This window comes from Adiantum capillus-veneris, chromosome 3 (assembly GCF_014529385.1).
Source record: "Adiantum capillus-veneris isolate H3 chromosome 3, ASM1452938v2, whole genome shotgun sequence".
Lineage (NCBI taxonomy): Eukaryota > Viridiplantae > Streptophyta > Polypodiopsida > Polypodiales > Pteridaceae > Adiantum > Adiantum capillus-veneris.
Window position 1 is genome coordinate 98,055,920 of NC_140933.1, and position 23,968 is coordinate 98,079,887.

The 23,968-nt window shown below is 47.8% G+C and overlaps 1 protein-coding gene across 1 annotated transcript in view; it reads left to right on the top strand.

Annotated features, from left to right (window-relative positions):
• Window positions 1-1,755: 1,755 nt before the first annotated feature.
• Window positions 1,756-23,968, top strand: part of LOC147461368 (mitochondrial import receptor subunit TOM20-3-like) — a 93,035-nt gene continuing 70,822 nt past the window's right edge. Inside the window, exon 1 of the mRNA XM_086500801.1 lies at window positions 1,756-1,947. Coding sequence (XP_086356927.1) covers window positions 1,837-1,947 — 111 coding nt within the window. The 5' untranslated portion in view covers window positions 1,756-1,836. The remainder of the gene's footprint in view (window positions 1,948-23,968) is intronic.

Below are 23,968 nucleotides of genomic sequence, written 5' to 3' on the forward strand. Positions count from 1 at the left end.
GAATAATGAGTGTAACCAGTGATATCCTGATTCATCAGGGTATGATATATACTGCTTATTCTAGTGGTATGGGACACTAGAATAGGTAGTATGTGGATGACTACATCAGGCATAAGCAATGTTTTTTCGTTTCATAAATTTTTGTTTTTACTATGTGCTATTCTTGACACAGATTTCTAATCACTGTTTTGACAAGTATAGTTTACAGATTCTTATATTTGCAACTGAGGACAATTGCTTTCTAACAGAGAGGCATGTAATGGAATTGATATTTTGGTATTTACCTGCAGCAGGCTGACAGGTGGAAAAGGCTTGACCGAGCTAGGTTGTTGTGAAAGGATAATATATTTTATGTATATTTGATTATTCAAGTGCTCTTTATGAGCTTTGGCCATTTATGCCTAGCCGGCCAGTTTGTACTCGCTTTGACCATTCAAGAAATCTATAAAGTAAATACATGCAAGAGGGAAATGGTCACTCTTGCACGGGGGGAGATTGCACCCAATGCTTGTGTCATTATTCTCTCCTCTCCTCTCTCCTCTCTCGCCGTGCCGGCGTAGCACTCCTCTCTAAGAGGTGCGTCTGCACATGCTCTTTCGCTCTCTGTCTCTCTCTGTTCGTGTTGAGCTCGATTATGGATTGGTGCGAGTCGACATGTACGTAGCTGTGTTCGTTTATGGCTTGTTGTACGCTATTTCGAGTATTTTGCAGGGCTCTCCGCGTTCTCCGTTTGTAGCACTCCATGCTTTGGGATGCAAATTTTTGCCCTTGACTAGCCTCCTTTGCGTGTAGTGTGCCATGGCAACTTGGTGTTCGAGCCAATTTTGCACGTGGTGGCACATAGATTTGAAATTTGGTGTCCTCAGAACTTTTGTTGCAAAAAATGTAGATGATTTTTGAGGCTTTAAAGCATCCCTTTTGGATAGTGTTTCTTGCAAGGTACAAGATACGACAGCCTGGAGGCAGTTTGGTGTACGGTAGGTAAAGTTGTGAAGGCTTACATGTTTTGTGGCATATATACACTTTGAAATGGTGGTTTTAAAGAATTTATCGGTGAAGAGGGAAGCTCTTTTCCTTCAATGCATTGGCTCGCCTGGGCTGCTATATTTCCATGCCAGGGCAAGTGATTCTTCTAGCTTTCATGGGATCTTTGGGTGGGAGTATGCTTGAATTCCCAAGAGATCACTTTGCCTTCGAGTTGTGGTTTTGTGGGAGTCCATTTGATATGGTTTGTGATGCTGATCTTGTGTCTTGAGAGCTATTGGGAGACATTGCTATAGAGGTGCCCCTTGCTCTTATTTCCCAACAGTGTGTTACACAACACATCCACCATGGATAGGACAAACAAGCTCATAGTAGTTATATTTGGATAGACATGCAAGATGTTTTTTTGATTAAGTTAGTAAGAAGTTGACAATGATGCCCTTGTTTGAGAATCCTCCAAGATTTGTTTGCTCTTTTGGGAGCTTATTAATGAGACTTTTACACAACATGATGTCATATCCATTGCATTAACTCATCTAAATACTTGGCATGCATATCCAATAAAGTATAATTCTTCACAATACTTTGTTTCAACAACCTTTTGAATCAAAATAAAATCTCATGATAGAATGCTTTTCCTTTTTGATTCACGCGCTAATAACGTTGCTTGGTCCCATTCGAACCCAGGGACCGAACCCATGACCCAGTCATGGTGGTCGAATGCTCAACCAAACCAGCATCACCATCTCACAGCACTTCCAGTGATAATACAACCTGTCTCTCGTAAAATCTCGCCTTAAACCCTCTCCACGTTTAATTCCATTTTGCGAGGAGCAAGAAAGGAACAGCACGATGGATCCCAACTCGCTTCTACCTCGCCACGAGATACAGCGCGAGTTCTCCATCGAGAAAGCACGCGACAAGGCAGCTGCTGAATATGCACGCTCTCCCCTCGACGCCGACGTATTCTTCTCTTCCTGCCTCGTTTTTTCATTAAGTGCGTGGAGAGAGAGAGAGAGAGAGAGAGAGAGAGAGAGAGAGAGAGGTGTCCGCACATTGGAAGAATAGAAATGGAAACGGAGTGCTGTAGTGCAATGGAAGTCTCTCACTAACACTGAGGCACGTGAGAGACCCCCCCCCCCCCCCCCCCCCCCCCCCCCCCCCCGTGGAACCAAAGAAAGGCACACACAAACTGCACCATTGTTTAGTTCACCTACTTATGGGTAGTGCGTTAGGTTGCCGAGTCCTCCTTAGGTATCTGTGATGCACGCGCACGCACGCACGCACGCACGCACACACACACACACACACACACACACACACACGCTCACTTGCAATTTTGCCAACTTCATGTATGACAACCCTTTCATTTTTGAACTATTTTGTGCCTCTTGGATTCTGCTCTCTCTTCCTTTCTGTTGTAAGCACCTACTTTCCTATGCACACGCTTCCTGCACAAAATCTTAAACAGCTGACAACTGTGATACTCTCAGCTTTAATCTTCCAATTTTCAGCTTCCATTGGCTGACTCTTGTACATGGTCGTATGAAAAGGGGAACTGGGATCAATGAAGCAGCCAAAAAATGGGGAACGAGGGTAAAGAAAAGGGGGAAACATGTTTGTGGTGAGGACTGTTACCTACAGACCTTTGGTGATCACTAAATACATCCACAAAGTAGAGCTGTTACATAAGCCAACACCTACATGGTGGACCAATGCAACATTTTGTTGACATCAACATATTGTTGAACTTGGGCATGTGAATAGGCTAGGATAGGAAGAGATGAAGAGGGTGCTCCAAATTAGCCCACAACAAGGTTAAAAACAGCAGCAACCAGCCATACCATCCTCTTTGTCGCAAAAAATCAGTAGTGATGGAATGAGAAAACGCTACATTGAGAGAGAGGAAACGCTGGTACGCGCGCGCGCGCGCACACACACACACACACACACACACACACAGAGAGAGAGAGAGAGAGAGAGAGAGAGAGAGAGAGAGAGAGAGAGAGAGAGAGAGAGAGAGAGAGAGAGAGAGAGCTAAAGCTGCTTATATAACTTTGATACTAGAGAGAGAGATATATGCACCCCCCTCGTTTGGCTGCCAAAAAAATCACCTATGACCCATTGTAAAAATGGGGGCCCCCTTGAAAGAACCACCTCAGCCAGAAATGGTGCCACCTCACATAACTGTGCCAAGTGTCACCTTTATGCCACATCAACAAAAAGTGACACAAGGCCTAAAGGCTAAACCTACAGTAAATAGACTCTGAACTTGTAAAGTCCTAGGCACAGATGCCGGCCTTAAGCCAGCCTATGGACAAAACCGCCCCCACTGCCTAATCCGCTCGTGGGAGATACCGGAGGCATTATCGGATAGGAGATGAAGTTCTAACACCTCAACCTCCGTGTGCTATCAACAGAGACAAAGGCTGCAGGTGGCCTGTCACAAACGGGAGCGCACACGAATAATCAACAAGATGAAAATATATAATCTTTCAACTAAACAAAGCTGAGGGAGAAGTTCAACACAGTATTTGGGACCAGAAGATGGGCTGGTCCCCCCCTTAAAGAGAATCCTTTATTAGGGAGAATCTTTTTACAAGCACAAGAACCGGAGAAAAACCCCTCCGTTCTAAATCTCTGACTCAATGGTCGTTCCTTCCCGTAAGGGAAATCCGAGAGACGAGCTCTCAATCCTTTTTCTGTCTGTACTCGGAGTCGAGACTCCGCAGACAATTTCCGAATTCCGTTCCCGGAATTCCCAAGCGTAGGGCCGAAGCCTTCTCGCTTCTCCTTCGTGATGAAGTACCTGCAAACACACACACAAACACGCGACAACAATTTGTATGGCGAATCCACAATAGATACCTGTCGCTCTTGCACGGGAAAAGCGACTTCTGTGCTTCGTAGTCTCGCGATCTCTTGCGGTAGAGTCTTCTCTTGCTGACGTTGGTAACCTCCCTTTCAGTGAGGGCATGTGGTGCTTTTATAGCTCCTTGGCCACGGCACGAATAGCTGCTCGCGTAGAGATCGCGGCCGTTTTTTTTTTCCGTTGCTTTACCCGAAATAGGGAGAGAGAATTCGTTGGCTGGTTTTGTTGCTTTATTTTCTAAGTGGCTGCCCACTTATTAAGTGGGCGGCCGGCATATTTTTAAAATTGGTCTGAACCTGTTCAAAAACTCAATAAAACCTTATAAGTTAAAAACAATGCCTTGCACAACATTTCCCAGGCGTCCCTGGATGCAACCACATGCACGAATGCAATGCAAACATAGATTCCTTGCGGGAAAGCGTCTGCTCTTCCCGGAAAACTCGTTAAAATATTCTGCTTTTTAAGAAAAGCTTCTCTGAACCCATCTTTATTCTTGTGCTTGCGTCTTTACGCGTATTCCTATTTCCAGTTCGGGTTTCCTGCCAGACCCACGAGATATTCCCTTTCCGATGCTCCCGTCACCCCATCACGTGACGCATCAGGAATATTCGTTTCTCGGTCTCTCCCACCGAACTAACGGTAAAACCCCTTCGCGATGTTTAATGTCACCCATCATATGACGCATCAGAGTTTTCCGTTCCTGATGGCTTTTAATAATTCCAGTAGATCTACAGTTCCTAACCTTACGGTTCAAGTGCACATCTCTAAATATCCTAATTTCAATAAAAAGAAATTACTCGAGAAAATAAGAAAATAAGAAAAAAGTCTATTTAGCAACATCCCTCTGGCTTCTAAACAGTTGTCCTCAACTGTAGTGCTTGTACATATCTTTACCCCTTGGTTATTGAAGTCACTTTGCGTGAGACCTTGTCAATAATGGCTCCTCCCTGCTCGAAGGCCAGCCACAAGCTTATTGGAGGCAATCACGCTCATTGAAAATTGATTATGCGGTTGTGGTTTCCATGCTAAGGCTTGTGTGACATTGTCAACGACATTGAAACAAGACTTTTGCGGCCAGAAACAAAAGGTGGACTTGACTTCAGGATGACGGATTTCTTCAATCTTATGTTGATTGGGACCCGAGTTGTAACAGACTTGGACACTCCAAGTCAAGAATCAATCACCACAACACCAAATAACCACTTCAAAACAATTTACAGATCACAATAGATTTGCACTGGCCCGGCGGAGTTCCGTGCCTAGAGATATTGGCCCCAAAGATTGGCGCCCCTTTCGGTATTTCTTTATGTATTAAATCAATGTCAAAGTACAAAGAGTGGTTAGGGTTTCACTCTTAGACTCTGTGTCCAGATGCTCTGCAGAGTGAGCCCTAAAACCGTTTACTTAAAAGGTTACAAGGGATGCCCAAAAGCAGAGCCCCAAAAGCTTTCAGTTCAAAAGCAATTTCTCTCTCTCTCTCTCTCTCTCTCTCTCTCTCTCTATGTGTGTGTCTCAAGAGAGCAAAAATAAAGCAAGTATTCCCTTTCTCTCTCTATCTCCAAAGCGTAGCCAAAAAGCATGCAAATTGCGTCACTAGCTGGTTTTTGTCTTCAGCTCCGCAAAATCCGGAAACTTCCGTACTGCTGCCACGTGGCATTTATAGCCGCCAGGTTAGGGTTTCAGCTAGCAGTTAGGGTTAGGGTTTCCAAAAATTAGGGTTTTTGTAAATTAGGGTTTTTGGCAGAAATTAGGGTTTCTGCTGTCAGTAGCCACGTCATCACTTTGTGACATACCCCCCTCTTGAAAGCATTGTAATCGACCGCGATTATGCCTGCAAAACCAACAGAAGCCATAAACCGTCTTAGCAGACACTGACTGTTAGTACCTACGTACTTGGAATACATATCTAGCACATGTACCAAATCGACAGTCACATCACAGGACATCACTAGACATCACAGGACATCACATGACATTCAACATTCATTCGGATCTTAGACCATGATTTATCGGCAATGTAGCTAGCAATTGCATCTAGATCAAGTCGGGACCTCATCGATGCCCGATTGACTAACCCCTATTGCAACCATGTCTATTCGAGATCAATCAGACCTAAATGCTGCAGTCATTTCGTCTATCAGTTCCTGCACTTAAAAGAAGTCAAGAACAAATCAGTATCATAATCAGGAATTCCATTTCATTAAAGTCATACAGTAGAATACTGTCAGCTTTCAGTATCCTTGAAGCTCAAAGAGACATCAGTGACTCTAGTATCTAGATCAAGGGGAGTGACTCCCCTCTTGTGCATCCCACTGCACCAGATCTCCGGCCAAGCTGAATTCTGGGTTCCGTTTGGAATAGACTATGCTAAACCAAAAGCATCGAGGTAAAGTTTCACAATCTGAGGAGTATTTGCTAGGTCCTCCTCCTCCATCCGATTCGCATCCAATGCAAGATAGTTCTTGAACTTAACCAAGAACCGCCTTCGGACTTTACCTTTATTCTTCATATCCTTATGTGCCAAAATCTATTCAGGAACAAGGATCTCCTTGTTTTCTTCCACTTCGGGTTGCTCATCAGGCTCCCCATCATCAGGCACATCACCCTTAAAAGGTTTCAAGAGACTCACATGAAATGCATTGTGAATCCTCCAAGTATTAGGCAGTTTCAATTGAAAGGAGACATCATTTATCTTTTCAGTGATCTGGAAAGGTCCATAGTATCGCATACTAAGCTTTGGAAAAAGCCTCTCCTTTCTCTTTTTCTTTCTTAGGCGTGCCTTCTCAAAACGTAAGAGCACCCAATCATGCTCCCTCAATTTCAAGTCGCGACGATGGCGATCCGTTGCCTTTTTCTGTCGTTCTTGAGACTTCTGCAAAGTCTCGCGAACCTTGGCAAAAGCCGTATCCAAATCTCGCGTATATTCATCCGCTTCAAAAATCTTATCTTTTGTGCTTAGGAAGGGTGGAACCTTCGCAGCACCTTCAACAATCTCAAATGGCGCCTTCCCCGTCGAAGAGTGTATCGTGTTATTGTAGGCAAATTCCACCAAAGGTAAGTACTTTTCCCATTGAGTCTTCTGATATGAGATATAAGACTTCAATAAATCTAGAACCACTGAATTTGCAATCTTAGATTGCCCAGTTTGCGGGTGGAACGATGACGAGAACTACAACCAAGTGCCAATGTTCTCCCAAATTGCCTTCCAAAACAAACTCGTAAATCTGGGGTCTCTGTCGGAGACAAGCGTCTTAGGCATGCCATGTAATCTGAAGATCTGGGCCACAAACAGTCTCGCTAAGTGATCTAGCTTGACTGTTTTCTATACTGGAATGAAATGAGTCTGTTTGCTAAATCCGTCAATAACAGTCCAGATACCATCGTGACCACTCTGTGTTCTCGGGAGATCAAAAATGAAATCCATTCCTAGGGGCGGGTGGGTATGGGTAAAGGCTGTAACAATCCCTGTGCCTTATGCCTGTCAAACTTGACCTTCTGGCATACTAAGCAACTGCGCACATTCTTCCACATCCTTTTTGAGTCTCGACCAAAAGAAGTATCTCTCTACTCCTTTCATGGTGGTAGCAATGCCGCGGTGACCCGCAAAAGGTGGACAGTGGCATTCAGTCATAACCTTTTCCCTCAACGGTTGTGTAACGCACAACATGGGTTTTCTCATCAAGTAGCCTTCCTGAATGGAGTATCCTGCCACTGTCTCTCCATCCCGTATCCGTGTGAAAATATCGGCAAAATCTATATCTGTGGCATACTGGTTGACCATATCCTCGAAGCTCCTATGATATATCGCGGAAATAGCCAGAACCAACGGCTTCCGAGACAAAGCTTCTGCCACCACATTCTTTTGTCCGTGCACATGGACAATCTGGAAGTGAAACTGTGACAAGATGTTCGCCAAGCGCATCTGCTTTTCTGAAAGCTGTTTGTGCGACAAGAAGTAGCGCAAACTCTGATGGTCTGTAAAGACAGTAAAATCCGCTCCGAGTAGATAATGCCGCCACTGAGTAAGAGCATGGATAACTATTAACCGCCAAAAGCCCTTTCTCATAAATTTGTGATGTCATCTCCAGCCTAGAGAACAATCTGCATTCTTTGCCTCTCATTTCTCATGTGTAGGTAAAGCGTGAATTACAACGAGGAGCACAATTGGCATTCATCTATGCTGCGCCAGTTTCCCAGAGCATTCGGGCTCCAGACAGGTATTCAGATTTGTTTACCAAGTTTAAGCATCTCTTTTTGCAGGATGATCTTCCACCCCGTCTCTTACCCGAGCGGCCGGAGGACCATCGCATCGAGCTTATGGAGGGGACACAGCCTGTCAGTACCGTTTGAACAAGACACAGGAGGAAGAGTTAGAGCGGCAACTCACGGAGTTGGTGGCCAGAGGATTCATACGTCCTACTGTAAGTCCTTTTGCTGCTCCTATTTTGTTTGTCCGAAAGAGAGATGGTTCGTCTCGTTTGTGTATTGATTACAGGGCATTGAACAAGATGACCGTCAAGAACAAAGTTTCCGTGTCACGTGACACATCCAACCCTATGTGTCCGTGGACAAGCTACAGCACAACAAGGGTCCAATCAGTCTAGATTAGAAGTGATCTGGCACTTTTGTGAGTCTATTCGTAGACCGTGCATGCCCAGTCACTTAATATAGATGCATATCCTCTAGTTGTACACAGCATGATCATCAGTATTCCCTTCAGAATCCATCAGATTCCATCGGGGGAATTTCCCAGTGCATTTAGCCTATTTTACCTATTTTTGGCATTTTTCACTTATTAATTTAAGTGACTTTCCAACAAAAGTAGGTAGGGCAATTTTACTAAGTTTGTATATAAGCAAACTAGAGCTAGCACTATTTGGCAGAAGAGGCAACAGGAGCCAAGCTCAGTAGGCAACTTCTGACAAGAACCTTGGTGGACTTTCCCCTCCAAGCAGCAGATTCCCTCACCTAGCGTTTTTGCAAGGATCAACCACTGCTAGCGTCTTTGGTCATCAGCTCCATTGATGTTTTTGGATTTCAGCAGCAGATTAAGACCGGCAATTTTCACCTCAGAGTCAGCACGGTAAAGACCACAGTTTTCAGCCTTGAATATCATCAGTTTTCAGCCCTAAACATGCAGATTTTCAGTGTCAAAGACCCACAGAAAAGAGCCCCCAAATCAGCGTTTTTGACTCAGTCGCAGATTTCAGCCCATAGCGTTTTTGGACAGCAGTAAAAAGATTGCAGATTTCAGCCCTAGTGTCGTCGTCGTCATCACCGTCGTCTTTGTCAACATAGCCTAGACTTGCATCAGTCTCATGCATTCCATTTGTACCAGATTGTGCAATCATAAGTAGACCACTCTCGCCGACGAGAGTGGGGCCTTCGGAGGAGGGTTTTACAACATCTCTGGTGTCGTATCTCTCTTCTCTCTATCTCTCAATCTCATACACTTGCACGCACAATGTCCATTCACTTTGTTTGTGATCATAGCATTCTCTCATTAAGAACGAAAGGCTCTCCCTTCCATAAGAACAAAAGGAACCTTGAGCACAATTCGGAGCACTCATCTCGAGCAAAGCGCAAACATTCATTCCGCTGCACCTTACATTCCGATGCCTCGCATTGAGTATATCCTTGATAGGCTCAATGGGGCAAAGGTTTTCAGTATGGTCGATCTCAAGAGTGGATACCATAATGTACGGGTATTCAAAGGCGACACCTTCAAAACCGCTTGTCGCACAGAGCGAGGGCAATGGGAGTATGTGGTTATGCCTTTTGGATTGACAGGTGCCGTGGGTACATTTAATCGTCTCATGGTAGGCCGTTTCAGCCATATGGTTGGTGTATGTGTTCATCTTTCTTGATGATATTCCCATTTTTTTCTACATCGTGGGAACAACATGAAAAGGATGTCAAAAGGATACTAACCCGTTTGGATGAGTGTTAGTTGTACATTGCAGCTAAGAAATCTGAGTTTTTTCTCACTAAGTTACTTATCTGGGAGACCCCAAGGAGAGCGTGAGAGCTCGTTACTGCTGTCGCGCCCCCCCCCCCCCTCTCGCCATCACTGCCTTCCCCCCCTGCCCTCGCGTGCCCTATGCCTCTCAGCCCCCCCGCCTCACCCGCTGTCCCTTAGCGCGCCCCCCCCCCCCCCCCCCCCCCCCCACCTCTCCCGCTGCGCCACCCAGCCCGCCTGTTGCCCTTGCCGCTCAGCCCGTTTCCCCGCCCGCCCGTTGCCTCTGCCGCTAAGCCCACTACCTCGCCCGCCACTCGCCCATTACGCACGCTGCCTCTCCCGCTCAGCCCGCTACCACGTTGCCGCTGCCTTATCCGCATTACGCCCCCCCCCCCCCCGCGTCCGCCTTTGTTTTGCTTTTTCGCCTTCCTCCCCGAAGATTTCCTTCAGCTGGCATTGGCAGTACCCCCCTCCTGGGACAGTGCTCGTCAAGGTCGTTGACAGCGTTATCTCTCTTTCCTCCTTTCCGACACAGCAGTAGACACAGATGGAGGCTCCAGCTCCGCCACAGAGGGACTCACCCGAAGCCCCCTCGCCCGACCCCGCTGAGCCCACCATTCGACTTGCTCTTTCATCGGCAGATCAAGCGAGCCTAGCCGCTGAGGTAGAGCGCTTGCAGGCAACGTCGGTCATCTGCAAGATTCTTGGCACCCGACCTAGCAAAGGAGAGCTGCGCAACCTTCTCTGGGCCCGCCCTCTCGCAGAGGTGGGCAGGATCTTGGATGTCCAGATTCTCGCACGGGGGTACTACCAGATCGAGTTCGAGACCTCCGAGATGGCTTCCAAGGTCATACCTATGAGTCCACTGGCCATCCGAGCATCACGCGCCCACTTTTGACAGTGGCGACATGGTTTTGACCCGACTTTGGATGTGCTAGTAGAGGAGGCAGACATCCCCATCTCAGTCTGCTTTCCGGGTTTACGGAGGAAGTACCTACCACTTATTTCCAGGATTGGCTCCGCTATCGGGACTGTCCTGGAGACACCTCGTACGGCAGCATCAGTAGCTGCCAAGGCGGCTGGCATCCCCTCAGTTTGAGTTTTGGTCAGAGATACCCACACACTCCCGAAGGTCATCCTTCTGCCTCGGGTGAGTGGGGGTTGGTTTCGACAGAGTGTGGAGTACTCGGGCCTCCCGAACCAGTGCTTCATTTGCAGACAGATGGGCCACCTAGCGAAGGCATGTCCACGGAGGAGGCCATGACCTGCACCTCAGCCTCAGCCCCAGCCTGCCAAGGTTGGGCCGCAGCCACAACCAGCGGCACTCCTCCTCCTCTTCCTCCCCCCCGCCCTCTGCTCCCGTCCACTCCCCACCTCGCCCCTTTACATATGTCGCCCCACCCCGCCCCTCTTCCCCCCCCCCCCCCCCCCCCCCCCCCACTCCTGCTCCAGTTCCACAATCAACTCAGGAGACTGGTCCCTCGCCGGCGGCTAGGAGATCTCTTGGCAGCACCTTTGCCACGAGTCGCCTGGCGAGAGAGAGTCAGCCCTTCTTGCGGCCCTCTCTGCAGATTCAGACATCTTCCGTTGCAGCTATCCCTCGCGGTCTAACGAGCGTTGACCTCCGACGCCGCTGGGATTTCTTCGACTACGGGTTCACTCGCTTTCTCGGCGATTCCGCAGCAGACCACGAGGCAGCCTGCTTCAGGGTCCATACTTTGTTCCTCGCCGCTAGGGGGACAGAGGCCTTGGACTCGGTAGTTGGTTTCTCCTTCCTCCTCTGTGGTAGGGCCGAGACAGAGTGGTCCCTCGACTCAATGTTGGGATGGTTGCATACACAGGTTCTCGAGTTCTCTCACCACATGGGAGAACTTGGAGTTACAGATTTGCTGCAGACTTTGTGGCCACTGGCCAAGTTTGCGGTGACACCCCCAGACTCAGCAAGATGTAGGCACATTGTGGTGTACTTTTTTGCTGATACACAGTGTTTGCCTTGCTATGTATACATTCATGAGGACTCTTGGACAGAGGAGGTTGTCTCGCCTATCTAGAGGACGCTCGGATGCGGATTACTCCCCATCCAAGCCAGCCTCAAAGATAGCACGTCTTGCTGCTGCGGCAACATCTATTCTCTCTCGCTCACCATGAGGATCATCTCATGGAACGTGCAGGGACTAGGTGGGCCCCAGTTTCAGCGACAGCGGGGCCAATTGCGTCAGGAGCTTCAGCGTTGCCTTGTGGGAGGAGAGATTGATCTCCTTATGCTCAGGAGCACCATCTGTGTGAGAGCCGCATTCGGCGATGTGGTCAGATTTTTCGTGGACGATATGATACCTTTTGGTCAGCTGCTTTTGGACCTGGAGGCATCCAGGGTGGGGTATGTATGACTATTGCGGATTCATTGCAGCAGGCCATTGTGGGCACAGCGATTATTGTGACAGGCAAGGTTCAGGGTGGTCTTGTTGGCTTCCTGAACATCTATGCGCCCAATGTGGCGAGTGCTCGTGCAGAGTTTTGGTCACAGATTGTTGAGTCTTTGTAGCAGGCCAACCATTGGTGTGTAGGAGGGGACTTCAACATGTTGGAGGACCCTTCTGACAGGATTGGAGGCAGCCATGCTACTGTGCATGGCGTCGAGTTAGCAGCTTGGGAGAGGTTGTGTATGACTTTGAGGGTCTCGAATACATGGCAGCACTCTGGCTTTGTGAGGCCTCCAGACAGTCTTGCCTTCTCTAGATCGGACCGCAGAGTGGGAGGAGTGAATCTATCGCGGATAGATCGCTTCTACACTAGTGACCACTTCAGTGACTTGGGGGGATCAGTGGGCATCCTGGCAGGGACATCCTTCTCCTCACAGTGGCAGACAGGCAAAGGAGTGGGAGCACGATGCTTCGCATCCCAGAGCGGGTCTTGTTGGACTCAGCACTCAGAGAGAGGGTTGAGGCTCTCTGGACAGAGGGCATGGACAGCCAGGTTCTACCTGCAGAAAGAGTGGCCTTAGGCCCACCTCAGCTGAGCCACTTTTTTCTTCAGGAGTCTCTGGCTCGCCGGGCTGCAGTGAGAGAGGAGGAGCAGCGTCTCAGACGAGGCATTGCTTCACTACAGAGGATGCAAGAGCAGCATCCAGACAGTCCATGGTTGGAGGAGCACTTACAACATGCTCGACAGGAGCTTGCTAGCACAGAGGAGAGGCGTCATGAGTTTGCCATCCACCGACAGGCATCTCAATGGACTCAGGTGGGTGACAGAGTGACTGGGGCTTTTTTTGAGACAGTGGGACCTCAGCACTCGCATGCCAAGGTCAATCAGTTGAGGAGACCCGATGGGTCAGTTGCTTATGAGCCCGAGGATATGCGTGCAGTTGCTACTGACTTTTACCGTGAGTTACTGTCAGCTGAGCCCCAGAAAGAGCGGCAGGATGCATGCAGGGAGCAGGTTTGGGCACAGATGCCTTGTCTTGTGACAGAGGAGATGCGCCAGAGGCTAGAGATGCCACTTCAGCTTGAGGAGCTGCACCCGACTCTTAGGGCCCTCCCTCGTGGTAGCTGTCCAGGTGAGGATGGGTTGACTCCCAGCTTTTTCTTGGAGTACTGGGACCTGCTTGGCCCAGATCTTTGTAGTGCCTTTCAGTACATTTTGCACATAGGAGTGATGCCTGATAGCATGAGTGAGGGCCTGATCTACCTCATCCCAAAGGAGGGTGGCTCCTTGGATGAGATTCGACAGTGGCGCCCCATCACCATCCTCAACTCAGCCTACAAAATTCTTGCCAAGGCTCTGAGTTTGAGGATTCAGCCACTTTTGAAGAGCCTTATACATGGGACCCAGACAGGTTTTGTCAAGGAACGCAGTATCCTTGACAACATCTTCACTTTCTGGGAGGCTTCTGCCCTGGCACGGCTCCGTGGGGAGGACCTTGTGATTCTTCTTCTCGATTTTGAGAAGGCATACGACAGAGTTGACTGGGACTTTCTAGAGGGCACTCTACGCAGGATGGGCTTCTCAGGTGCTTGGATCATAGGGGTGTCAGCCTTGTACAGACAGGCTCACAGTCAGGTGCTTTTGGCAGGAGGTAGAGGTGAGCGCTTCCTGCTCACATGCTCGGTCAGACAGGGTTGTCCTCTTGCCCCCTTTCTCTTTCTGTTCTATGCAGAGGCGATGAGCAGATTTTTGGTGTCACAGCAGGTTGGTCTGCAGGGCTTAGCACTCCCTATTCGGGGAGATGAGCTACTGGACGCTGAGTTTGCCGATGACTCAGCCTTGTACTTAGAGGGCCAGGAGGCCAATCTGCACAGATGTGAGCAGGCTTTGGAGACCTTCTGTTGTGCATCGGGCGCACTGATCAACTGGAGAAAGACAGTGGCTTTCTCGGTTGGTAGTGCTCCTGTGCCAGATTGGATGCCAGGCGAGGGGTTCAAGTGGATTCCCCCGGGGACTGCAGTTCGGTACTTGGGTTGTCAGGTTGGTTTGGACTTGTCTCCCGAGCAGCAGATTGCTCCTCTTCTCCTGTCCATCAGGAGAAAGCTGCTACATTGGAGCTCAGCACGACTTTCGTTGGCGGGTAGAGTAGTAGTTGCCAACCAAGTGTTGTTGGCAACTATGTGGTACATCACTTCTTGCTAGATCTTCTAGAGTTCTTGTATCAGCCAGGTAGAGAGGCTGATTAGGAACTTCCTTTGGTCAGGTCGTGACACTCAGATTGCCCGAGCCAAGGTGGCTTGGTCGGTCATCACACTTCCTTGTTCTCAGGGAGGGCTTGGGATCATTGATCCAGCACAGCACAGCAGAGCCCTTCTTGGGAAGTTCGTAGTCAAAGGACTTCTTCCAGGAGAGGAGCCCTGGAAAGAGTTCTTGCTGCAGAGGCTTCGTGCCAGGGTGCCTCAGTCAGGAGGCCCTTGGCAACCTTCGACCAGATGGATCTTTACAGAGTTGCGCCGAGTTGGTTTGAGCAGGAGACTGGAGGACCGCTTCGCTGTGAGTTTGCTTCGATCTTGGGAGCTCTTACAGCGTGGCCTGGAGCAGAGACAGCCGACGTGCACGGAGGAGCGCCTACGGCAGCCCCTCGTCTGGAACCCCATGGTTAGCACTCAGAGAGGCCACTTGGTTGGTAGTCGGCCTCATGTTTCTTGGGGTCCCATGGCAGCAGGTCCAGCGCGCTCTCTAGGTGACTGGCTAGAGTTCACAGGCTTGTCAGAGGAGGTGCAGGGTTTCCAACTACTACAGGGCATGAGAGGGGTGCAGAGCATGTGTCAGGACATCACAGAGTCAGTTCCAGCTGAGTGGCTCACGCCTCTCGAGCCAGTAGCACCTCGGTGGATGGGAGCCTTCACACGACTAGAGGTTCTCATTTCAGTCAGGGCCTGCTCAGAGTCTGTCTCAACCCTGTTCTTCGAGCTTCAGGGTGGGGGACGACTACAACGAGTTGCAGTAGAGGCCCCGCAGGTAGCAGAGTGTTGTTTTCACAGGATCCGAGTAGTGGGCATCTGTGGGAGGACTTGCGTCATAGACCCTGACCCAGCAGTTCTTGAGACAGGACATTGGAGGCTATGGGCTTGGAGTGTTGTCCGTTGGTACGAGTACAGTGGGATCCTGGTGAGTGGCTCTGGAGGGACCCCTTCTCTTTTGCAGACCACCCAGGAGTCCCTTTCTTTCAGTACATTGTTTGACTGGGACGTCATATACTAGCAGCACAGAGAGAGGCCCTCCCCGCTGCAGCACGTCATTGGCAGCAGGAGGGTCTCACAGTCGAGTTCTTGGCAGACTTTTGGGAGAGGTTGTGGGACTCCAGACAGCCGAGGCGAGTCACCTTGTTTCAGTGGCTGGTCGCACATAGAGCCACAGCAGTAGGGAGCTGGCTGGTGCATAGTGGTCTCTCTGCCACATGTGCAGCTTGTGACCATTTGGTGGAGAGTCAGCGTCACTGTCTTTGAGACTGTTCCTCGGCCCAACAGGTGTGGCTACGAGTTCTTCGGCTGATGCCTGCTCTCTCCACGGCTCGACAGTACACTTGGGGAGCAGCGGCTTGGTCCACCCTCACGGGCCCGGCACTTCAGTTTGAGCTATCTTCCACCAGCACGATGATAGTGATACAGGGGGGGCATCCTACACTCCAGCCTGCTACAGAGCTTACTCCACAGGAGTGGTGCAGTGAGAGAGAGGAGTGTTGGGAGCTCATCAATGGCCTGACACTTTGGTTCATCTGGCGGGCCCGCTATTTCCGCATCCTTGAGGCTCGCCCTGTGCCACCAGCGGAGACTGTTCGTGACTTTTGGCTAGAGCTGTTCCATACTCTCAGAGTACAGCTTGAGGGACTACATGGCAGCTCCGACCGCATGCGGGAGCGCCACGAGGCTTTCCTCCGACTCTGGCGCCCTGGGCCTTTCTACACCGTAGTCCAGGGGGTGCTCAGATGGCACTACTGTCCACCTGTGTGGCTCTTCCCTCCTCCCATCTCTTGATTTAGCCTCATTGTATATATGTTGTTTTTTCATTGGGAGAGTCTCCCCATCATGCTTGTTGTAGCCCTCTCTTGCAGAGGTGGTTGTAGCCCTATGGGCAGTTTTCATTAACTAATAGAAGGATCTTTTTCTCAGGGGGGAAAAAAAAAAGTTACTTATCTGGGTTATATTATTTCTGCAGACGGCGTCAAGCTAGACCCCGCGAAGGTGGAACAGGTACGTAATTGGGATTTGCCCAAAACTGCATATGATGTGCGTTCTTTTCTTGGTTTGTGTCAAGCATATAGTTCGCACATAGAGAATTTTGCACGCATTGCCGCACCTATTGACTGATGTTTTAAAGGGGTAAAGATTCGCCGTCGGCGCGTAGACTTGCCCGAGGCAACCATTGAGGCTTTCGCAGTTCTCAAGGTTGTGGTGTGACAGAAGCACCGTGTCTTATCCTTGCCTCTTGGGATGACCCCTTTGAGGTATGGACGGATGCGAGCAATGTCGCCATCGGCACTGTGCTTCAGCAGCATGGTCGTCCAGTAGCTTTCCTTAGCCGGAAGCTCGATAGTGCAGAAAAGAATTATTCAGTTTATGATAAAGAAATTTTGTCTGTCATTCACTCTCTTAAGCATTTTCAATGCTTTAGCAGCATGGTCGTCCAGTAGCTTTCCTTAGCCGGAAGCTCGATAGTGCAAAAAAGAATTATTCAGTTTATGATAAAGAAATTTTGTCTGTCATTCACTCTCTTAAGCATTTTCTTTATGGTAGAGAGTTCATAGTTCGCACAGATCTATGGCTCCAATCTATGCCTAGTGCACATTGGAGTGATCGCCAAGCACGGTGGTCACAATTTTTTGAGCAATTTGGAGGTTTGATTGAGTATGTGCCTAAAAACTAACCCTGTTGCAGATGCGTTGAGTCGCACAGGACAGATTTTGGCTCTTAAGTCAAGATCCATAGTTTCTATTCAGGGTGTGTCTTTCGACAGCATGAAGAACCAGTATGCGGATTCCGAGTTTGGTAAGCAGCGGTTGCAGGCTCTTGCTTCCCAAGGACGAAGCAACTATCTCATTCGTGATGGTTTATTGTACTTTCATCAACGTCTATGTGTGTTCCCTCTCTCAAGCCAACCATATTGCATGATACACATGATTCTCTCACAGGTGGGCACAGGGGAATGAACACCACTTTGGAAAAAATAGAAAGATTCTTTTATTGGCCTAAAATGCGAAAAGATGTGTTTCATTATGTCACACGGCGCACTATATGTCAAAAGGTAAAAGCTCCTGGGGGTAAGCAGCAAGGCCTCTTGCTTCCGTTGCCTATTCCCGATGGACCTTTTCAAGATATTTCGATGGATTTTGTGAATAACCTTCCACCAACACTCAATGTTTGACAATTGTTGATCGTTTCAACAAGTTTTACATGTTAATTCCTTGTAAGGCCACAGTCACTCCACAAGATGTGGCACGGTTGTTCATAAAGCATTGGTATCTCCTCTGTAGTTTGCCAAAATCGATTATTTCAGATAGGGATGTTAAGTTCACGTCCAATTTTTGGCGCGCACTCTTTAACAATTTTGGCACTAAGTTGAATTTTTCATTAGCTTTTCATCCACAATCGGATGGTCAGACATAGATTTACAATCAGTTGGCTTTTGATGTTTTAAAGTCATGTGTGTATGATCAGCAATCTCATTGGGAGCTCTATCTCCCATTGGTTCAGGCTATTTTGAATAACTCTTTTTCCTCTGCCATTGGTCGAACTCCGTATGAGGCAGCTTTTGGCCGTCTGTTCCAGTCACTTTTGACTCGCTCGGTCAGTCAAATGCCTGATGCCAATGCTGAAAGTCAGTCATTGGATGAGACTTTTGAGAGTGTAAAGCTTCGGCTAAGCAAGGCTCAAGAATCTTATTCACGGCAGGCTAACAAGCATCGTCAGGATGTTTCGATCAAAGAAGGAGATTGGATGTATTTAAGAATCATGAAGCAACGTCTTAAGCAAGTTGAAAAGAAGTGTCCAAAGTTGGTCTTTTCGAATGTATCGTCCATTTCTTGTCATCAAAAAGATAAATGATGTTTCAATGAAATTGCAATTGCCTAACTCATGGTCAATGCACACGTTTTCCATGTTTCTTGGTTGAAAGTGTATCACGGAACGCCTCCAAAGGACATTTCGGAAGAAGAAGAGCCGGAGATCATAAATGAAACAGAAGTCATGGAGCCGGAACAAGTGTTGTTGCATCGGTTTCGAAATGTTTCGAAGAAGCAAGTGAGACAGTACTTTTTGAAGTTCAAAGATCGAGGAACCCATGAAGCAGTGTGGGTCAACGAAGAGTTTTTCAGAGATTATCCAGAGTTGTTGGCAGACTACAAGGAGGCCATGCAGCTCGGTACCAGTACCTCACTTTAAAAAGCAGGGATGTCACGTGCACATATAATCCTATGTGCATGTGGACAAGCTACTCCATGGCAAGGGTTCAGTTAGCCTAGCTTAGGAAGTGTCCTAGCACTTTTGTGAGTCTGTTCACAGACCGTGCATGCCCAGGCACTTAGAGTAGATGCATATCCTCTGGTTGCACACAGCATGATCATCAGCATTACCATCAGAATCCATCAGGAGCATTTTCCAGTGCACAAAACCTATTTTCCCTATTTTAGCCATTTTTCACTTATTATTTTTAAGTGACTTTTGTTGGGAACTGGGTAGAGCAATTGAGCCAAGCATATATAAAAGGAAACCTAGCGCTAGTGAAGTCTCGCAGAAGAGGAGGAAGTGCATAGGCAAGTTACTTTGCAGCAGGCATCTCTCCCTCTCTCTCAAGCAAGAACTCTACAAAACCTGGCGTTTTTCAGCAATAAAGCCCAGCGTTTTCAGCATTGATCCACTGGCGTTTTCAGCCGCTGTCCACAGCGTTTTTCAGCCAAGCACCACAGTGTTTTTTCAGCCAATGATAACAGCATTTTCAGCCAGGATCCACAGCCTTTTTACAGCAGCAAATTCAGCGTTTTTCAGCAGTATAATCAGCAGCAACTTCAGCGTTTCCAGCAGATAAGAGGATCAGCTAGAAGATAGCATTTTCAGCCGTCGTCGTCGCCGTTCTCATCGTCCCCAACTAGACACACATTGCATCATAAGTTTCACGAGTTTGCATCAGCATCTTGTACCAGCTTGTGCAATCAATAGCATAGACTTCTCTCGCCACCAAGAGAAGGGCCTTCGGAGGAGGGTTTGACAACTTGTTTGGTGTCGTGTTCTTCTCTCTCTATCTCTCGGTCTTAGCACCTTCATTCACAATGTTTATCCACTTTGTTTGTGATCACTTGCACTCTCTCATTAAAGGAACGGAAGGCTCTCTCTTCCGTAAGTAAAAGGAACCTTGAGCATAGTTCGGAGCACTCATCTTGAGCAAAGTTCAACATTCACTTCCGTTGCACCTTACACTCATTCTCTAGCATGCTCCGGGAGAGGTGTAGAGGATGGAGTACCGGCATTGTACTGAGTACAAGTAATATAAAGAAATACCAAAAGGGCGCCAAGGTTTGGGGCCAATGCTCTCTGGGGTGGAATTCCGCCACTTCGTGTCGCGTGTGCTCTCTCTTTTTTAGATTTAGTTGTTATTGAAGTGCTAAAAGTCTGTTCAATCTGTTCTTTTCTATTGGCACGTGGTGCCCGTCTTGTGACACGCCCTTACTTGGGTGCCCCAGTGGGCATGATAAGGAGGCCAGTGGGTGGCAAAGACAGAAGCATGCCCATTAGGAAGAGGATGGGGTCTAAGAGAGCCTCTTTATTTGCCATGAGATTACAGAGGTGATTTAACATTTTGACAAATAGATGCAATGCCATGTATGCAAGAATGGTGGGTGTGTAAGAGAGCTGTATAGTGGTCAAATTCCCCCCCCCCCCCCCCCCCCCCCCCAAAAAAAGGGGTGGATAACTTTATGATTTTTGGCCTTCCATAACTTCTACATACGATCTCCAATCTGAGCGGAGATTATAGATCTTTAATCTACACACCGAGCTCTTTCTGTAAATATGTTACATGATACGATTTTGCTCGTTAGATTTTAAATTTCATTTTGGGGGGAAAATTTGAATTCAAATAAACTAGCTATTTTGTCTGTCTGAATTTAAAAGTTGTCCTTTGATTGCTTTCTTAATACTAGAGGTTTGCCTCCTTTAAACTGCCAAATAAAGAGGCCCTCCTAGACCCAATTCTCTTCCTAATGTAACATTTTTGACATCTGCTTCTCTTGCACTTTCGAGCAGCCTTGGAAGTGTTGCTCATCTCCAACACCGACAGCCCTTCCCACACCTTGGAGAGGAGAGATCCCAGATTCCCTAGAGGGCAGCCATGCTCTTATGGTTGCCTTGTGGCCCACCGTCTCTCTCCCTCCATTCAGATCTGCCTTCCAACCAAGAGGAGCTGAAGGTTGCTTTGTTCCCAGAGCTTCTAGGGGTTCTAGCCAGTGTTGTGGCCGTGTCAGTGTGTCAGGTGCAGCGGGATTGAAACGTTGAAGATCTAGACCTTACAATTCCACAAATCTTTACTTCTTTCCTTGTGTTAATGTGTGCTACTGAGCACAAGAGATGGTTCCTTTTATTTCCTTGAAGAGAGGGAGCTCAAGGGCCCCCCACACCGTTCCCGATGTGGTATTAGCTTCTGATTCCGTAAATAGAATGTACACACATGCAATACCTCAATGCAGACTCTACTGACTCGATGGGGAACGTCACTGCGGTAACTCTTCAAGATGAAGCAACTCCGGGGTGATTTGATACACCTTCGAATCCTCGTCTCTGCAACAAATGTGGCTGTGAATGTAGGCTCATGATGCCTGCGAACTCCCGTGTGTTTACCTCAGATTGGACCTTTTGGCTCAGGATTGATGGCCACCGATTGCTAAGAAGATGCAAATGTTGTAGATCTGATGTGACAAAGTTATAAAAATAAATCATTAAAATGATTTGTTAATAAACTTGACTTCGGCTAAGTTTCTGGGGTGAAACTGTCGCACATCTACCAGCTCGAGTCCGATTGACACAGGGAATAACTTGTTGGATTCCTCTAACCTAAAACTACATGCACGTCATGCCAGATGCCCACTGTAGTGTAACAACATCTGTCAAAACAGTTGTACAATCCATTCATGCAAGATGGTTCCAAAACTTGAAAACCTCACCTAATGGACTCGTCCGGACATGTAGCTCCTACGAACAGGCTCACAAAATTGCCGATACTAGTCCTCCTAGGATTTTAAACACTCCTATCTAGGGATGGGTGGAAAATTGGCTCTGGAAGTTGATGAAGCATGTCCACGTGGCACACAAATCCATGTGCACATGACATAATGGTCTCAAGTGCAGGAGCATTTGGCAGTATCAGTAGCAGTCATTGTTGGTAATCACTTCCAATGAGGGATCGGACGGAAACACGAAGATAACCAAGGTGGCTCAGATAACTGCAATCTTCACACTTAGCAATACTTTAGCACTTCAAAATACTTGAAAGAAAGAGATAGTAGCACATGACTCGGTGGAGTTCCAAGCCAAGATGCATTGGTCCCAAAGACTAGCGCCCCTTTCAATATTTCTTTACCATTAATTCGACGAGGTACAATTCTTTGTTGAAATCACAAATGCTCGGACATTGCATGGCCAGTGCGATGGCTAGTGTGAAACAACCGTTGGCCAAGAGTTTCACTCGCACGGGTCAAGGCCAAGCACCCACGAGATGGTTGGGTCAATCGGCACTGGAATCGGACTAGTAAAGAAGTGGCTAGGTTCTGTTAAAGTCATTTCGGCCCCTCGGTGAGACTTTATAAGTTGATGGGTACTAGGAATTAAACCAAAAGGAGCAAACTGGACACATGGCAGTAGGAGAGCAACCTGCAGGTCAACACTCAGTCCAAAATATCTCATCCCAAGAGGGGGCGCCCAAAATTGAGGTTGAGGCTGATTTTTGAGTTATTGTGCAATGTGAACACAATGTGTGTGTGAGACTTCAGTAGTGGGTGCAGGTGATCACAACTTTAATGGAAAGCTTGCCTTCTCCCTTGTCTTATGTAGCACGATGATTCCGCTCTCGTGTACCTCTCTCCCCTTTGAAGATAGAAACGTGAGGCCCCGCTCTAGGACTTTTCATATGTATGTATTGTAACAGACTTGGACACTCCAAGTCGAGAATCTACCACGACACCCCAAATAATCACTTCAAACAATTCACAGTTCATAATTGATTCGACACTGGCCCGCCGACGAAGTTCCGTGCCTAGAGATATTGGCCAACACTTAGACTCTACCTCCAGATGCTCTGAGTTGTGAGAGGCCTACCTGCTTATTTATAGTACAAGGGATGCTAAAAGCAGAGCCCCAAAAGTTGGGAAACTCAAAAGCCTAAAATAAAGCAAAGGCTCTTTCTCTCTCTTGCTTGTAAAGTAAAGCAAACTCCAAGAGCTAAAAATAATTAGCTTTTAAAATAAAGCAAAAGAGCTCTCTCTCAATATGCGTAGCCAAAAGCCAAAAGCCAAAAGCTGCTGAAAATTGCTCTGCTTTATTCTGTACGCTACTGCCACGTGTCAGCTCCACATTCTGCGCCGAATTCGCGGGATCCGTACATCCTGGCCACGTGTCACATCCTCCGCAATTCGCGGGCGTCTGTACTACAGCCAGCCACGTCACCATTTGGTTGGGCAATCAGCAGAGTGTGTGTTGTGGCACGCCACGTCACCAGTTTGTGACATGTACAATTATGTGGGTTCATGTGTGATTGCGAGAGTGTTGGCCTCCCAATCAGTGAGAGGGTTATGCTCACGAAACCATCTAATGCCCAAAAGCATATCACATCCTGAAAGAGGAGACACGAGAAATTTCCTACGGAAAGCAGCTTGTTGAACTGTAAACAACACATCAAGGCACTCTTTCGTGATGAGAGAGTCCATACTGGGAGTGAAGCCAGACACCTCGATAGTAGATTTTTGGCTAACCTCTAGGCGGGCTCTCTCAACAAGAGAGGCACTAATCACATCATGCATACTGCCTGGATCAAACAATAAGATAAAACGCTGACCCTTTACATGACCATAACACTTCATGAGAGACTCATCAATGTGTGTGTCAGAGACATGAGAAGATTCAGCTTGGTTCATTAAAGTGCTTGTGGTTGTTGTGGGTGCTTTAGGTTCTTTAGGTGGGGCTGTCTTAGGACAAGCCTTCTTAATGTGACCCTTGACGTGACATTAATAACATCTACCTTCCTTGGCATAAATCGCTTGTTCTTCAGCCGTTATGTATCCTTCTATAATTCCTTGTGCGGCTTTTTCATCCAGGGTTAGCTTAGGTTTTGCAGGTGCTTTAGCTTTACCCTTAGATTCATTGTTAGAGCTCTCTTCCGAAGAATTAGAGGAAGATTGGCTAGAAGAGTTACCGTTCTTACCATTCTTAGGGTTCTGAGAAGTCTGGGAGGTACTTTGAGACGACTTGTTCTCCTTAGGCTTGCCCCCGAGGGATTCACCATGGAAAACTTACCGTACCACGTAAGTGCAGGGGAGGGTTTTTTTTGGACAAGTTACATAAGCGTATAAGTTAGGGGCTGGCCCTCAATAATTTATCTCCCAAGCTTAAAAATAAGGGAGGGGGTATCATATTTATGGGAGAGGGGGGGAAGAAGTGAGACAAGGGGAAAATGAGAGGAAGTTTGTGTGT